The sequence below is a fragment of the Somniosus microcephalus genome, chromosome 12, assembly GCF_052327205.1.
Source record: "Somniosus microcephalus isolate GS21.2 chromosome 12, FLI_Smic_1.0, whole genome shotgun sequence".
NCBI lineage: Eukaryota > Metazoa > Chordata > Chondrichthyes > Squaliformes > Somniosidae > Somniosus > Somniosus microcephalus.
The window spans coordinates 178,802,991-178,820,659 of record NC_140998.1 but is presented as its reverse complement, the minus strand read 5'-3'; the positions used below and the strand labels follow the sequence as shown (position 1 = coordinate 178,820,659).

General features: G+C 59.4%; 1 protein-coding gene across 1 annotated transcript in view; it reads left to right on the top strand.

Annotated features, from left to right (window-relative positions):
- LOC147109744 (protein capicua homolog) overlaps positions 1-17,669 on the top strand; it is a 208,163-nt gene that overhangs the window by 120,706 nt on the left and 69,788 nt on the right. The window contains 5 exon segments of the mRNA XM_086003871.1: positions 1,220-1,369; positions 3,287-3,476; positions 3,827-3,953; positions 11,020-11,202; positions 17,053-17,221. Coding sequence (XP_085859997.1) covers positions 1,220-1,369; positions 3,287-3,476; positions 3,827-3,953; positions 11,020-11,202; positions 17,053-17,221 — 819 coding nt within the window.

Genomic DNA, 17,669 nt, shown 5'->3' with positions numbered 1-17,669 from the left:
CCTCCTCTCAGTCCTGAATGGCCGACCCCTTATCCTGAGACTATGCCCCCTAGTTCTACACTCTCCAGCCAGGGGGAAACAGCCCTCAGCATCTACCCTGTCAATCCCCCTCAGAACCTTGTATGGTTCAATGCTGAGTGATGCGCTCTTTTCTCAGGTACTCTGCTGTCCCACTTTACATTTCTGCTTCTCTGCAATCATCCAATTTAAAGGGAGTTAATACTGAGACACCAGGAATACCTGCCAGTTAATTGCACTAAATGTTCATGGCTGCTCATCCCGGGGAAAGGGCTTTGTCCCCTCCTGCCCCACATGTTAAAATGGCTCTAAATTTCAGCATCTCACTTCACAGAAATCACAGAAATCACAGAAACCCCACAGTGCAGATAGAGGCCATTTCGGCCCACTTCTTCTACACTGTCCCATCAAACACTCCCAGGGCAGGTACAGCACGGGTTAGATACAGAGTAAAGCTCCCTCTACACTGTCCCCATCAAACACTCCCACGGCAGGTACAGCACGGGTTAGATACAGAGTAAATCTCCCTCTACACTGTCCCATCAAACACTCCCAGGGCAGGTACAGCACGGGTTAGATACAGAGTAAAGCTCCCTCTACACTGTCCCATCAAACACTCCCAGGGCAGCGATATCCCTGGTGAGCTTTCGGCCCAACTTCGGAGAGCAACCATTCTAGAAGCAGCTAGATTTCCCATTTCCTGCACCAGTGAGATTGTCAATGTGTGCTGAATTAGGGCCAGTTTTTTGCTGCATTCCGAGATCTACTTGGAACTGCCCCAAGCTGATTTTTGATACGGAAGGGCTCGCATCGATGTACCATTATCGTGTCTCTTGGAATCGACCCAAGCACTGCAGCGAGCGTCATGCAGCAGCCAGCTTCAGGACAAGGAAAGGCCCACCAGCGGCAATGAGATCTTTTCTCGCTGGGGTCGGTTGCAGGAGGAACTGTATAAGACTGCGGCCCCTCCCTATGGGCGGTGTGGAACTTGGCTTGCAATGGGTGGACTGGGTCTGGGCTCGCTATGGGTGATCTATGCTGGGTATGCTGGGTTCACTGGGCGGTGTCGGGTTAGGCTCGGTATTGTTGCTCTGGGACTGGGCTGTGGATAACTCACTGACTCTGCGATCTCTCTCTCTCTTGACTGGTTTTGTCCCTGTGGCTCCGGCCTGGACTGATTGCTTGTGTGTTCTGCCCACAGTCTGGACCAATGTGGAGCCACGCTCAGTTCCGGTCTTTCCCTGGCATTCATTGGTTCCTTTCCTGGCTCCCAGCCAGCCCGACTCCTCCGTCCAACCAACAGAGGCCCAGCAGCCCACATGTCAGGCTGGATCATCCAATCAGGTTAAAGGTAGGTGCACTCTCAATGTGGGAGGGTTGGCAGGTGCCGCACTGTGATTGGCTGTCGCTCTGTTTGCCGCTCCGGTGCGCTCTCTGGCCCGCTTGCTCTGGCTCTCTCTCGTTCGCTCGCTCGCTCCGGCTCTCTCTCCCTCTCTCGGCCGCTCGCTCCGTCTCTCTCTCCCGCACCCGCTCGCTCCGGCACGCTCTCTCTCTCTGGCGCCCGCTCGCTGCGGCTCGCTCTCTCTCTCTCTCTCGCCCGCTTGCTCTGGCTCGCTCTTTCTCTCGCTCCAGCTCTCTCTCTCGCCCGCTCGCTCCGGCTCTCTCTCTCGGCTGCTCGCTCCGTCTCTCTCTCTCTCCCGCACCCGCTCGCTCCGGCACGCTCTCTCTCTCTCTCTCTGGCGCCCGCTCGCTGCGGCTCGCTCTCTCTCTCTCTCGCCCGCTTGCTCTGGCTCGCTCTTTCTCTCGCTCCAGCTCTCTCTCTCGCCCGCTCGCTCCGGCTCTCTCTCGCCCGCTCGCTCCGGCTCTCTCTCTCTCTCGCCCGCTCGCTCCGGCTCTCTCTCTCGCCCGCTCGCTCCGGCTCTCTCTCTCTCTCTCGCCCGCTCGCTCCGGCTCTCTCTCTCTCTCGCCCGCTCGCTCCGGCTCTCTCTCTCTCTCGCCCGCTCGCTCCGGCTCTCTCTCTCTCTCACCCGCTCGCTCCGGCTCTCTCTCTCACCCGCTCGCTCCGGCTCTCTCTCTCACCCGCTCGCTCCGGCTCTCTCTCTCACCCGCTCGCTCCGGCTCTCTCTCTCACCCGCTCGCTCCGGCTCTCTCTCTCTCTCTCTCTCTCTCTCTCTCTCTCTCTCTCTCTCTCTCACCTGCTCGCTCCGGCTCTCTCGCTCCGGCTCTCTCGCTCCGGCTCTCTCGCTCCGGCTCTCTCGCTCCGGCTCTCTCGCTCCGGCTCTCTCGCTCCGGCTCTCTCGCTCCGGCTCTCTCGTTCCGGCTCTCTCGTTCCGGCTCTCTCGCTCCGGCTCTCTCGCTCCGGCTCTCTCGCTCCGGCTCTCTCGCTCCGGCTCTCTCGCTCCGGCTCTCTCGCTCCGGCTCTCTCTCTCGCGCTCTCTCTCTCTCGCGCTCTCTCTCTCGCGCTCTCTCTCTCGCGCTCTCTCTCTCGCGCTCTCTCTCTCTCGCGCTCTCTCTCTCGCGCTCTCTCTCTCGCGCTCTCTCTCTCGCGCTCTCTCTCTCGCGCTCTCTCTCTCGCGCTCTCTCTCTCGCGCTCTCTCTCTCGCGCTCTCTCTCTCGCGCTCTCTCTCTCGCGCGCTCTCTCTCGCGCTCTCTCTCGCGCTCTCTCTCGCGCTCTCTCTCGCGCTCTCTCTCGCGCTCTCTCTCGCGCTCTCTCTCGCGCTCTCTCTCGCGCTCTCTCTCGCGCTCGCGCTCTCTCTCGCGCTCTCGCTCTCTCTCGCGCTCTCGCTCTCTCTCGCGCTCTCGCTCTCTCTCGCGCTCTCGCTCTCTCTCGCGCTCTCGCTCTCTCTCGCGCTCTCGCTCTCTCTCGCGCTCTCGCTCTCTCTCGCGCTCTCGCTCTCTCTCGCGCTCTCGCTCTCGCTCTCGCTCTCGCTCTCGCTCTCGCTCTCGCTCTCGCTCTCGCTCTCGCTCTCGCTCTCGCTCTCGCTCCGGCTCGCGCTCTCGCTCCGGCTCGCGCTCTCGCTCTCTCTCTCCTTCTCTCTCTCTCTGGCCCGCTCTCTCTCTCTCTCTCTCTCGCCCGCTCGCTCCGTCCCTCTCCCGCTCGCTCCGGCTCTCTCTCTCTCTCGCGCCCGCTCGCTCCGGGGCTCTCTGGCGCCTCTCATTCACCCGCCTGTCCGCGCTCGGGCTGTCGCTCTGTCTCACTGGTGCAACTGTTTGGGGTCTTTGTTAATGGTTGTGACGGTGTGTTTAACCATTCTCTCTGCTCCCGCAGAGCCTTTGCAATCAGCGCAGAGAATGCGCAGTCCTGTGGAAGTGTCCCGGGACCCAGAGAGACAGGAGGAGCCAGACAGCCCCCCGCAAATCGCCAGCGAGGCGGCCAAACCGCCTCATCACGACGATGAGATGCAGGGCTTACCGGACCAGAGAATGGACAGTGAGACTGAGAGCGACCACGATGAGGCGTGAGTATACAGGATGCTTACAACAACTGGCATTTATACAATGTAGAAATGTCCCAAGGCGCCAAAAATCAAACCTGCCTCTGTGACCAAGCTTGCCCTAATGTCTCCTTATGTGGCTCGGTCGCTTCTGTGAAGCGCCTTGGGGCGTTTTACTACGTTCAAGGCGCTGGTGCTTGACTGACTGCTGCCCTTGAGCACCCCGGGTGTGATGACTGATACCCACACACCCGTACCCGCTGGAGAGCGGAGCGCTTTCTGCCTCTCGGTGTGTCCTAGCTGTGTTGCGTCTCCCGGGGCTCTGCCGCTGGATGCGGATGTTAATTGGACTTTCTCTTGCTCCCCCCCCACAGCTTTCTGTCCAGCACAGGAGTGGACGCGGTCTGTCTTCCGCCCGAGAAACGCAGGACCAAGTCGCTCAGCGCGCTGCCAAAGGAGCGAGACTCGTCTTCTGAGAAGGATGGCAGGAGCCCGCACAAGGTAGGCTGCCCCTCGGGGCGGGATGTGTGAGAGGAAGGGTTCCTTGCAGGCAGGGTTATATCGACACATTTCATATGGAGTTACATCGAACGTACGGAGCAGAAACAGGCCATTCGGCCCAACTAGTCCATGCCGGTGTTTATGCTCCACACCAGCCTCCTCCCACCTCCCCATCTCACCCCATCAACACCAGCCTCCTACCACCCCTCTTCATCTCACCCAATCAACACGAGCGTCCTACCACCCCTCTTCATCTCACCCCATCAACACCAGCCTCCGCCCACCCCTCTTCATCTCACCCCATCAACACCAGCCTCCTCCCACCCCTCTTCATCTCACCCCATCAACACCAGCCCCCTCCCACCCCTCTTCATCTCACCCCATCAACACCAGCCCCCTCCCACCTCTCTTCATCTCACCCCATCAACACCAGCCTCCTCCCACCCCTCTTCATCTCACCCCATCAACACCAGCCTCCTCCCACCCCTCTTCATCTCACCCCATCAACACCAGCCCCCTCCCACCTCTCTTCATCTCACCCCATCAACACCAGCCTCCTCCCACCCCTCTTCATCTCACCCCATCAACACCAGCCCCCTCCCACCCCTCTTCATCTCACCCCATCAACACCAGCCTCCTCCCACCATTCTTCATCTCACCCCATCAACACCAGCCTCCTCCCACCCCTCTTCATCTCACCCCATCAACACCAGCCTCCTCCCACCCCTCTTCATCTCACCCCATCAATACCAGCTCCCTCCCACCCCTCTTCATCTCACCCCATCAACACCAGCCTCCTCCCACCATTCTTTATCTCACCCCATCAACACCAGCCTCCTCCCACCCCTCTTCATCTCACCCCATCAACACCAGCCTCCTCCCACCCCTCTTCATCTCACCCCATCAGCGTATCCTTCTATTGCTTTCTCCCTCGTGTTTATCCAGCCTCCCCTTAAATGCATCTCTGCTATTCGCTTCAACCACTCCCTGTGGTAGCGAGTTCCACATTCTCACCACTCTGTGTAAAGAAGTTTCTCCTGAATTCCCTATTGGATTTATTAGTGACTATCTTATGTTGATGGCCCCTAGCTCTGGTCTCCACCGCAAGTGTAAACATCTTCTCTACGTCGACCCTATCGAACCCCTTCATAATCTTAAAGACCTCGATCAGGTCACCGCTCAGCCTTCGCTTTTCGAGAGAAAAAAGCCCCAGCCTGTTCAGCCTTTCCTGATGGATATAACCTCTCAGTTCTGGAATCATCCATGTTTAATCTTGTAGATGAAGGATGGGCAGCATCCTAACTGCTGGCGCATTGGTCCGATGATTCCCGCTGTTAAGCATGTCCTTATGTTTCAACAGTCGGTGCGCTCCACTGTTAGATAAAGAGAAAGAATTGCATTTCTATAGCGTCTTTCATGACCACCAGATGTCCCAGAGCACTTGGCTGCCAATGAAGTACTTTTTGAAGTGTGGTCACTGTTGTAATGTAGGAAACGCGGTAGCCAATTTGCACACAGCAAGCTCCCACAAACAGCTATGTGATAATGTGATGTTGATTGAAGGATAAATATGAGGGAGAGCTCCCCTTCTTCAAAATAGTGCTGTAGGATCTTTTACGTCCACCTGAGACAGCAAGCGGGGCCTCGATTTAATGGCTGATCCAACAGTGCGGCGCTCCCTCAGTACCGCCCCTCCGACCAGTGCGGCGCTCCCTCAGTACCGCCCCTCCGACAGTGCGGCGCTCCCTCAGTACCGCCCCTCCGACAGTGCGGCGCTCCCTCAGTACCGCCCCTCCGACAGTGCGGCGCTCCCTCAGTACCGCCCCTCCGACAGTGCGGCGCTCCCTCAGTACCGCCCCTCCGACAGTGCGGCGCTCCCTCAGTACCGCCCCTCCGACAGTGCGGCGCTCCCTCAGTACCGCCCCTCCGACAGTGCGGCGCTCCCTCAGTACCGCCCCTCCGACAGTGCGGCGCTCCCTCAGTACCGCCCCTCCGACAGTGCGGCGCTCCCTCAGTACCGCCCCTCCGACAGTGCGGCGCTCCCTCAGTACCGCCCCTCCGACAGTGCGGCGCTCCCTCAGTACCGCCCCTCCGACAGTGCGGCGCTCCCTCAGTACCGCCCCTCCGACAGTGCGGCGCTCCCTCAGTACCGCCCCTCCGACAGTGCGGCGCTCCCTCAGTACAGCCGTCAGTAATGCCGCTCCGACAGTGCAGCGCTCCCTCAGTACTGCCCCTCCGACAGTGCGGCGCTCCCTCAATAGAGCTCCACCGACAGTGAGGCGCTCCCTCAGTACTGTCCCTCAGTACTGTCCCTCCGACAGTGCAGCGCTCCCTCAGTACTGCCCCTCCGACAGTGCAGCAGAGGGCTCCCTCAGTACAGCTCCTCCGACAGTGCAACGCTCCCTCAGTACTGCCCATCCGATAGTGCAGCCCTCAGTACTGCCCCACCGACAGTGCAGCTCTCAGTGCTGCCCCTCCGACAGTGCGGCACTACCTCAGTAGTCCTCCTCCGACAGTGCAGCCCTCAGTACTGCCCCTCCGACAGTGTAGCGCTCCCTCAGTACTGCCACTCCGACAATGCGGCGCTCCCTTAGTACTGCCCCTCTGACAGTGCAGCCCTCAGTACTGCCCCTGCGACAGTGCAGCGCTTCCTCAGTACTGCCCCTCCGACAGTGCAGCCCTCCCTCAGTACTGCCCCTCCGACAGTGAGGCACCCCCTCTGACAGTGCAGCGCTCCCTCAGTACCGCCCCTCCGACAGTGCAGCGCTTCCTCAGTACTGCCCCTCCGACACTGCAGCAGAGGGCTCCCTCAGTTCAGCTCCTCCAACAGTGCAGCGCTCCCTCTGTACTGTCCCTCCAACAGTGAGGCGCTCCCTCAGTACTGTCCCTCCAACAGTGAGGGGCTCCCTTCAGTACTGCCCCTCCAACTCCGCAGAGCTCCCTCAGTACTGCCCCTCCAACTGCGCAGCGCTCCCTCCGTACCGCCCCTCCGACAGTGCGGCGATCCCTCCGTACCGCCCCTCCGACAGTGCGGCGATCCCTCAGTACCGCCCCTCCGACAGTGCAGCCCTCAGTACCGCCCCTCCGACAGTGCAGCCCTCAGTACCGCCCCTCCGACAGTGCAGCGCTCCCTCAGTACTGCCCCTCCGACACTGCAGCGCTCCCTCAGTACTGCCCCTCCGACGGTGCAGCGCTCCCTCTACTGTCCCTCCGACAGTGAGGCGCTCCCTCAGTACTGCCCCTCCAACTGCGCAGCGCTCCCTCAGTACTGCCCCTCCGACAGTGCAGCGCTCCTTCAGTACCGCCCCTACCGACAGTGCGGCGATCCCTCAGTACCGCCCCTCCAACAGTGCGGCGCTCCCTCAGTACCACCCCTCCGACAGTGCAGCCCTCAGTACTGCCCCTCCAACAGTGCAGCGCTCCCTCAGTACTGCCCCTCCGACACTGCAGCGCTCCCTCAGTACTGCCCCTCCGACGGTGCAGCGCTCCCTCAGTACTGCCGCTCCGACAGTGCAGCGCTCCCTCTGTACTGTCCCTCCGACAGTGCAGCGCTCCCTCAGTACTGCCCCTCCGACAGTGCAGCCCTCAGTACTGCCCCTCCAACTGCGCAGCGCTCCCTCAGTACCGCCCCTCCGACAGCGCGGCGCTCCCTCAGTACCGCCCCACCGGCAGTGCGGCGCTCCCTCAGTACCACCCCTCCGGCAGTGCGGCGCTCCCTCTGTACTGTCCCTCCGACAGTGCAGCCCTCAGTACTGCCCCTCCGACAGTGCGGCACTCCCTCAGTAGTGCCCCTCCGACAGTGCAGCCCTCAGTACTGCCCCTCCGACAGTGCAGCGCTCCATTAGTACTGCCCCTCCGACAGTGCAGCAGAGGGTCCCTCAGTACAGCTCCTCCGACAGTGAGGCGCTCCCTCAGTACTGTCCCTCCGACAGTGCAACGCTCCCTCAGTACTGCACCTCCGATAGTGCAGCCATCAGTACTGCCCCTCCGACAGTGCGGTGCAGCCCTCAGTACTGACCCTCCGACAGTGCCGCGCTCCCTCAGTACTGCCCCTCCTACAGTGCAGCAGAGGGCTCCCTCAGTACAGCTCCTCCGACAGTGAGGCGCTCCCTCAGTACTGTCCCTCCAACAGTGCAGCGCTCCCTCAGTACTGCCCCTCCAACAGTGCAGCCCTCAGTACTGCCCCTCCGACAGTGCAGCGCTCCCTCAGTACTGCCCTCCGACAGTGCAGCGCTTCCTCAGTACAGCTCCTCCGACAGTGCCGCGCTCCCTCTGTACTGTCCCTCCAACAGTGAGGCGCTCCCTCAGTACTGCCCTTCCAACTGCCCAGCGCTCCCTCAGCACTGCCCCTCCGACAGTGCAGCGCTCCCTCAATACTGCCCCTCTGACAGTGCAGCCCTCAGTACTGCCCCTCCGACAGTGTGGTGCTCCCACAGTACTGCCCCTCCGACAGTGTGGCGCTCCCTCAGTACTGCCCCTCTGACAGTGCGGCGCTCCCTCAGTACTGCCCCTCCGACAGTGCGGCGCTCCCTCAGTACTGCCCCTCCGACAGTGCGGCGCTCCCTCAGTACTGCCCCTCCGACAGTGCGGCGCTCCCTCAGTACTGCCTCTCCCTCAGTAATGCACTGGGAGTGTCAGCCTAGATTTCTGTGCTCCAGTCTTTGGAGTGGGACTTGAACGCACATCCATCTGACTCGGAGGCGAGGGCGCTACCCACTGATCCACGGCTGACACTGAGATAGTCTGCCTGCACTCAGTGTCGGCTCCCACGTGTAGAATGACTCAGGTTGTGTGAAACCATGAGTGAGTCAGCACCTTGGAGAGCGATGGGGAGGAGATGTGGTGGGAGTGGAGGGGGGTTTTTGGTGAATATCCTTTTGTGCTGTCAGCTTCTCCTTGGTTCAGTCACGGATGTCTTGATGAGATCGTTGCCGGTGTCTCTTGTCGAGGTGTTTCTCAGGCTGACAGTGTGTAGGAGCTGAGCGACCACACAATAGAGCATCACTGACTGCTGACTGCATGTCTCCTGCTGTTGACTGAAGCTTCCTGTAACTTGAGAGCTGGAACTGGAGCTGATCTCACCATTACTCACCCTTCACAATAATATAGAAGCGGATGGAGAGGGTCAAATAAAATAAATCATGATCAATTCTGGCATTCTGGTTTTTATTAAATGCATCTCTGTTCAGCACATACAGTCTGCTACACAGGAACAGGAGGAGGCCATTCAGCCCCTCGAGCCTGTTACACAGGAACAGGAGGAGGCCATTCAGCTCCTCGAGCCTGTTACACTGGAACAATCTATGGAGTGGGGCTTGAACCCACGACCTTCTGACGCCAGGGTGGGGAGTGTTACCAGCTGAGCCACGGCTGACGTCTATAAATCCCCTTCCCGCACAAGGCACAGAGGCAGTCGGACTGGAAGGGCCCAAGTTTCATGTGCTTTCATTAAGTAATGATTCATGTCAGCTAAGGAGAGGGAGAAATCAGCCTGGCTTCCTGATCCTGATCCCTTCCCAGTGACCCCGCTGTGTGGGGACGGGGGAAGGGAGAGACTGGAAGAGATCAGATTCGGGCTTCATATAGAATGTTCAGCACAGAAAGAGGCCGTTTGGCCCATCTGCTCTTTGCCGGTGTATATTCTCCACACGAGCCTCCTCCCACCGTTCTTCATCTCACCCCATCAACATGTCCCTCTATTCCTTCCTCCCTCGTGTTTATCTAGCCTCCCCTTAAATACATCTATACCATTCACCTCACCCACTCCCTGTAGGAGCAAGATCCACATTCTCACCACTCTCTGGGTAAAGAAGTTTCTCCTGAATTCCCTCTTGGATTTATCAGTGACTGTCTTATAATTACGGCCCCTAGTTCTGGTCTCCCCCACAAGTGGAAACATTTTCACCACGTCGACCCTATCAAACCCCTTCATAATCTTAAGGACCTCAATCAGGTCACCCCTCAGCCTTCTCTTTTCTGGAGAAAAGAGCCCCAGCCTGTTCAGTCTTTCCTGACAGTTATAACACCTCAGTTCTGGTATCATTCTAGTACTGTAACTTGTTTTTGCACCTTCTCCAGTGCCTCTCTATCTTTTTTGTAATATAGAGACCAGAACTGTGCGCAGTACTCCCAAGTTAACCCAGGTTCGATACAAGTTCAACATAATTCTCTGCTTTTCAGCACTATCCCTCCAGAAATGATTGGTTAGCTTTTCTTTTAATGGCCTTATTAACCTGCGTGGCTACATTTAGTGAGTTGTGAATCAGCTCGGGTGTGACCCCGTCCCCCCCCCCACATTCGAATATGCCGCTGGCACTGTCTGGTCTCCCACAAGACACATGGGCAGTTGGGTGAGGAACCAAGGGAGGGGCAGCCAGTGTCTGTGGAGCCTGTACTTCTACTGTTTTGGTCTCCTTACCTAAGGAAGGACATATTTGCCTTAGAGGCGGTGCAACAAAGGTTCGCTAGATTGATTCCTGGGATGAGTGGGTTGTCCTGTGAGGAGAGATTGAGTAGAATGGGTGTTTACTCTCTGGAGTTTAGAAGAATGAGAGGTGATCTCATTGCAACGTCTAAAATTCTTGGAGGGCTTGACAGGGTAGATGCTGAGATGTTGTTTCCCCTGGCTCGAGAGTCTAGAACCAGGGGTCATAGTCTCAGGATAAGGTGTCGGCCATTTATGACTGAGATGAGGAGAAATGTCTTCACTCAGAGGGTTGTGAATCTTTGGAATTCTCTGCCCCAGAAGGCTGTGAATGCTGAGTCTTTGAGTATATTCAAGGCTGAGATCGATAGATTTTTGGAATCTAGGGGAATCAAGGGACATGGGGATCAGGCGGGAAAGTGGAGTTGAGGCCGAAGATCAGCCATAATCTTATTGAATGGTGGAGCAGGCTCGAGGGGCTGTATGGCCAACTGCTGCTCCTAATTCTCATGTTCTGATGTACCTCAGTGCCTGTCAGCCAGTGTTGTAAAGGAAGCGAGTGGGTGTTTGAGGGCCGATGAGGTGCAGACAGTAAGCGTGGCGTTTGCCCGTGCTAAGGCTTTGCCCCTCTCTGCCCCGCAGCGCGAGAAGGACCATATCCGGCGGCCAATGAACGCCTTCATGATCTTCAGCAAGCGCCACCGAGCGCTGGTTCACCAGCGACATCCGAACCAGGACAACCGGACCGTCAGCAAGATCCTGGGCGAGTGGTGGTACGCACTGGGGCCCAAGGAGAAGCAGAAGTACCACGACCTAGCCTTTCAGGTAGGAGGAGACCACCTAGGAGGAGAGCTCGTTCCCCGCCCCGGGCCAGGACACCCAGCTCCATCAACAAGATAGATCAGAGCATTCTCTGAAGGGCGAGAGACTAGGAGCGGTGGAAGCACAGAGAGATTTAGGGATCCGTGTACAGAAATCACTGAAAGCTAGTGGACAGGTACTGAAAATAATTAAAGAGGCTAATGGAGTGTTGGCCTTTACCTCGAGGGCTGGAATACACAGGGTGGGAGTGACGCTCCAACTGTACGGAGCCCTGGTCAGAATCCATCTGGAGTCAGTGCGTTCAGTCCTGGGCCCCACACCTCAGGGAGGAGATCTCGGCCTTGGAGGGGGAGCAGCGCAGATTCACCAGAATGACACCAGGGCTAAAAGGGCTAAATTACGAGGACAGGGTGCACAGACTGGGCTTGTATTCCCTCGAGTTTAGAAGATTGAGGGGTGATCCAATCGAGGTGTTTAAGATGATTAAAGGATTCGATGGGGGTAGAGAGAGAGAAACTATTTCCTCTGGTGGGGGGAGTCCAGAACAAGGGGGCATCACCTTAAACTTAGAGCCAGGCCGTTCGGGGGTGATGTCAGGAAGCACTTCTTCACACAAAGGGCAGTGGAAATCTGGCACACTCTCCCCCAAAAAGTTGTAGAGACCAGGGGCCAATTGGAGGGTGGCAAATGTAACCCCAGTATTTAAAAAAGGAGGGAGAGAGAAAACGGGGAACTGCAGACCAGTTAGCCTAACATCAGTAGCAGGGAAAATGCTAGAGTCTATTATAAAGAATGTGACAACAGGACACTTAGAAAATATCAACGGGATTAGACAAAGTCAACATGGATTGACAAACCTACTGGAGTTTTTTGAGGATGTAACTGGCAGACGAGATAAGGGAGAACCAGTGGACGTGGAGTACAGGAAACTTTGTGCTATCCGGAGGTGAGCTATCCGGCAATCTGGAGCCACCGGCAAAAATCAGCAGCTGTTTTTTATTCTTTTTGTTTGTTTTTTTTGCTTTGTTTGGACAGTCAAGCTGTGCAAGATCTGTAGCTATAGCAACAGCTTCAGCTGCAGAGCTTGCAGGCCACACCCGAGTGTTTAGAAGCTGTTGCTAAGCAACAGTGTTTGTTGTCAAATACGGAGATAAGAATCTCCGTATCTCTCAACATTAACTCTGGAGAGTACGGCAGTTTTGAGGCAACGGCAGCAGCTCGGTCCCGTGGGTGCCGGATAGCACCAAGTTTCCTGTACTTGGATTTTCAGAAGGCCTTTGATAAAGTCCCACATAAGAGGTTAGTGCACAAAATTAAAGCACATGGGATTTGGGGTAATATACTGGCATGGATTGAAAATTGGTTAACAGACAGGAAACAGAGAGTAGGAATAAATGGGTCTTTTTCGGGGTGGCAGGCGGTGACTAGTGGGGTACCGCAGCTGTCAGTTCTTGGGCCCCAGCTATTCACATATATTGATAATTTGGATGAGGGAACCAAATGTAACATTTCCAAGTTTGCTGACGACACAAAACTAGGTGGGATTGAGAGTTGTGAGGAGGATACAAAGAGGCTTCAAGGTGATTTAGACAAGTTGAGTGAGTGGGCAAATACATGGCAGATGGAGTATAACGTGGATAAATGTGAAGTTATCCACTTCGGTACGAAAAACAGAAAGGCAGAGTATTACTTAAATGGTGATAGATTGGGAAATGTTGATGTACAGAGGGACTTGGGTGTCCTTGTACACCAGTCACTGAAAGCAAACATGCAGGGTGCAGCAAGCAGTTAGGAAGGCAAATGGTATGTTAACCTTCATTGCAAGAGGATTTGAGTACAGGAGCAAGGCTGTCTTACTACAGTTATACAGGGCCTTGGTGAGACCACACCTGGAGTACTGTGTGCAGTTTTGGTCTCCTTACCTAAGAAAGGATATACTTGCCATAGAGGGAGTGCAGCGAAGGTTCACCAGACTGATTCCTGGGATGGCAGGACTGCTGTATGAGGAGAGATTGGGTCGACTAGGCCTGTATTCACTAGAGTTTAGAAGAATGAGAGGGGATATCATTGAAACGTTTAAAATTCTGACAGGGCTAGACAGACTAGATGCAGGGAGAATGTTTCCCCTGTTTGGGGGTCTGTTCACTCCGAGAGTGGTGAACCTGTGGAATTCTCTACCACAGAAGGCTGTGGAGGCCAAGTCACTGAATATATTTAAGAAGGAGATAGATAGATTTCTAGACAGAAAAGGTATCAAGGGATATGGGGAGAGCGCGGGAATATGGTATTGAGATAGAGGATCAGCTGTGATCATATTGAATGGCGGAGCAGGCTTGAAGGGCCGAATGGCCTCCTCCTGCTCCTATTTTTCTATGTTTTTACTGAAGGTTTCAAAACTGGGATTGTTAAATTTATGTTGGGCAATGGTATTAAGGATTGCAGATAAATTGGGTAAATGGAGTTGATACAAATCAGCCACGATCTAATCGAATGGCAGAACAGGCTCGAGGGGCTGAATGACCTCCTCCTGTTCCAGTGTCCCGTGGAGCACCTCGCTTATGCCCTCCCCTCCTACTCCTGGTCTATCGGGATCAGCTGGACTGACTCCCGGGGCAAGGGAGCAGTAGCAGTCAGCAGCTTGGCCTGTCACTCTCCGGATGGGTGCAGGAGCTTAAGTGAACACTCCTGTATCCCAGGCATTCCCCAGCCTCGGCTTCACTTGAGTGGTCAGCTTAAAGAAACGGTGGGAGGGGGGCAGCTGCTGGTGTTTCATAGAAAGGCAACTGCACAAACAGCCTCTGGTACCAGTATAGGATCTCCGGATGTGGACAGTGGCAACCACAGGAATAAGAGGAGGTCACTCAGCCCGTCAAACCTGTTATATAAGAACTTTGTATCTAACCTGTGCTGTACCTGCCCCGGGAGTGTTTGAAGGGCCAGTGTAGAGGGAGCTTTACTCTGTATCTAACCCGTGCTGTACCTGCCCTGGGAGTGTTTGATTGGGACAGTGTAGAGGGAGCTTTACTCTGTATCTAACCCGTGCTGTACCTGCCCTGGGAGTGTTTGATGGGACAGTGTAGAGGGAGCTTTACTCTGTATCTGACATAAAACGAAAGGGATGTGGTGGTTGTGGATCAAAGCAGTGTCTGGGCTCCGGGTGATGGTTTGTGGGGTTTGTTGAGGATTGTAGTATACATTGAACAGATTGTGTGTTTGTCATGCACACCATTCCGGTGTGGTAGAAATACCGTGTCACTGGCCGGTGGGGGGGTTGCCGGTGTTTTGTCGGGTGCCTGTGGTGCGGTGCTAGGGTGGGACGGGGGGAGCGAGGGTTGAGGGGTCAGGGGGGTGCCAGGGTGCGGGGCAGGGTCAGGCGTGCAGCAGAGGGTTCAGGGTGGGGGGGGGGAGGTGCCAGGGAGCGGGGCGCTAGTGTGGGACGGGTGGGAGCAAGGGTTGTGTGGCCGGGGGTGAGGGGTCGGGGGGGCGCCAGGGTGCGGGGTAGGGTCGTGTGGGGGCGCAGAGGGTTCGGGGTGCGGGAGGTGGCAGGGAGCGGGGTGGGTGAGGCGGGGGTCGGGGGGTGCCCGGGAGCAGGGTGGGTGAGGCGGGGGTTGGGGCAGGGGTGGGGGGTTGTCCGGGAGCAGGGTGGGTGAGGTGGGGGTCGGGACAGGGTTCGGGGTGGGGGGGGGATGTGTGTCGGAGCGGGGTGGGTGAGGCGGTGGTCGGGCAGGGTTCGGGGTGGGGGTGGTGTCAGGGAGCGGGGTGGGTGAGGCGGGGGTCGGGCAGGGTTCGGGGTGGGTGACGCGGGGGTCGGGCAGGGTTCGGGTTCGGGGTGGGGGCTGGGTGTCGGAGCGGGGTAGGTGAGGCAGGGGTCGGGCAGGGTTCAGGGTGGGTGAGGTGGGGGTCGGGGCAGGGTGGGGGGTGGGTGTCAGGGAGCGGGGTGGGTGAGGCAGGGGTCAGGCAGGGAGCGGGGTGGGTGAGGCAGGGGTCGGGCAGGGTGGGGGGTGGGTGTCAGGGAGCCGGGTGGGTGAGGCAGGGGTCAGGCAGGGAGCGGGGTGGGTGAGGCAGGGGTCGGGCAGGGTGGGGGGTGGGTGTCAGGGAGTGGGGTGGGTGAGGCAGGGGTCAGGCAGGGAGCGGGGTGGGGGAGGCAGGGGTGAGGCAGGGAGCAGGGTGGGTGAGGCAGGGAGCGGGGTGGGTGAGGCAGGGGTCGGGCAGGGTTCGGGATGGGTGAGGCGGGGGTCGGGCAGGATTCGGGGTGGGTGAGGCGGGGGTCGGGCAGGGTTCGGGGTGGGTGAGGCGGGGGTAGGGCAGGGTTCGGGGTGGGTGAGGCGGGGGTCGGGCAGGGTTCGGGGTGGGTGAGGCGGGGGTCGGGCAGGGTTCGGGGTGGGTGAGGCGGGGGTCGGGCAGGGTTCGGGGTGGGTGAGGCGGGGGTCGGGCAGGGTTCGGGGTGGGTGAGGCGGGGGTCGGGCAGGGTTCGGGGTGGGTGAGGCGGGGGTCGGGCAGGGTTCGGGGTGGGTGAGGCGGGGGTCGGGCAGGGTTCGGGGTGGGTGAGGCGGGGGTCGGGCAGGGTTCGGGGTGGGTGAGGCGGGGGTCGGGCAGGGTTCGGGGTGGGTGAGGCGGGGGGCGGGCAGGGTTCGGGGTGGGTGAGGCGGTGGTCGGGCAGGGTTCGGGGTGGGTGAGGCGGGGGTCGGGCAGGGTTCGGGGTGGGTGAGGCGGGGGGCGGGCAGGGTTCGGGGTGGGTGAGGCGGGGGTCGGGCAGGGTTCGGGGTGGATGAGGCGGGGGTCGGGCAGGGTTCGGGGTGGGTGAGGCGGGTGTCGGGCAGGGTTCGGGGTGGGGGGCTATCGGAGCGGGGTGGGTGAGGCGGGGGTCGGGGCAGGGAGCGGGGTGGGTGAGGCGGGGGTCGGGCAGGGTTCGGGATGGGTGAGGCGGGGGTCGGGCAGGGTTCGGGGTGGGGGCTGGGTGTCTGAGCGGGGTAGGTGAGGCAGGGGTCGGGCAGGGTTCGGGGTGGGTGAGGCGGGGGTCGGGGCAGGGTGGGGGGTGGGTGTCGGAGCGGGGTGGGTGAGGCAGGGGTCAGGCAGGGGGTGGGTGAGGCAGGGGTCGGGGTGGGTGAGGCGGGGGTCGGGCAGGGTTCGGGGTGGGGGGCTATCGGAGCGGGGTGGGTGAGGCGGGGTCGGGCAGGGTTCGGGGTGGGTGAGGCGGGGGTCGGGCTGGGTGAGGCGGGGGTCGGGGCAGGGAGCGGAGTGGGTGAGGCGGGGGTCGGGCAGTGTTCGGGGTGGGTGAGGCGGGGGTCGGGCAGGGTTCGGGGTGGGTGAGGCGGGGGCAGGGAGCGGGGTGGGTGAGGCAGGGGTCGGGCAGGCAGCGGGGTGGGTGAGGCGGGAGTCAGGCAGGGTTCGGGGTGGGGTGGGTGAGGCAGGGGTCGGGCAGGCAGCGGGGTGGGTGAGGCGGGGGTCGGGCAGGGTTCGGGGTGGGTGAGGCGGGGTGTCGGGCAGGATTCGGGGTGGGTGAGGCGGGGGTCGGGCAGGATTCGGGGTGGGTGAGGCGGGGGTCGGGCAGGGTTCGGGGTGGGTGAGGCGGGGGTCGGGCAGGGTTCGGGGTGGGTGAGGCGAGGGTCGGGGTGGGTGAGGCGGGGTTCGGGGTGGGTGAGGCGGGGTTCGGGGTGGGTGAGGCGGGGATCGGGCAGGGAGCGGGGTGGGTGAGGCGGGGGTCGGGCAGGGTTCGGGGTGGGTGAGGCGGGGGTCGGGCAGGGTGAGGCGGGGTCGGGCAGGGTTCAAGGTGGAGGGGTGTGTCAGGGGTTGGGGCCGGGGGTATCGCGAGACTGCCACTGACCTCCCTTGCCTTGTCTTGGCTCGCGGCAGGTGAAGGAGGCTCACTTCAAGGCCCACCCCGACTGGAAGTGGTGTAACAAGGACCGCAAGAAGTCGAGCTCCGATGTCAAACCGGCCATGGCGGGGCCGGGTGTGATGAGGTGCAAGGAGCAGCGGGAGCGCAGCATGTCCGAGACTGGGACCCTCTCCGCCACTGCAGGTACCCCATCCTGGGGGGGCTTTGAGCACCGTCACTTGGGGCCTAGGGGGGCGGGGGGGAGGGCTGCCATGGTGAAATGCCCCCACGGGGACGTGGGCCATTAGATCAGAGCCGGACACGGCATTGCACGGCCAGTTTCCTGAATGCTCGCTCGCCGGTGCGGAGCTCGCTCGCCAGGAGCCATTGGTTCGGGCTCGTGCGCGGCCTGTGGTTTTTGCCACGTGCGTTCACAGCTTGCAAAGCTCTGCACCTCATACGAGGGGGGCGGGAGACGATCTGCTCTGCCAACACCGCCCTTCCAACCCCGCCCGGGTCAGAGGGCCCGGCCTGCCTCACTGTTCGGGATTTCCTTAGCGAGCAGCAGATCATAGGAGGCCATTCAGCCCCTCGAGCCTGTTACACAGGAACAGGAGGAGGCAATTCAGCCGCTTGAGCCACGGAACCGGGT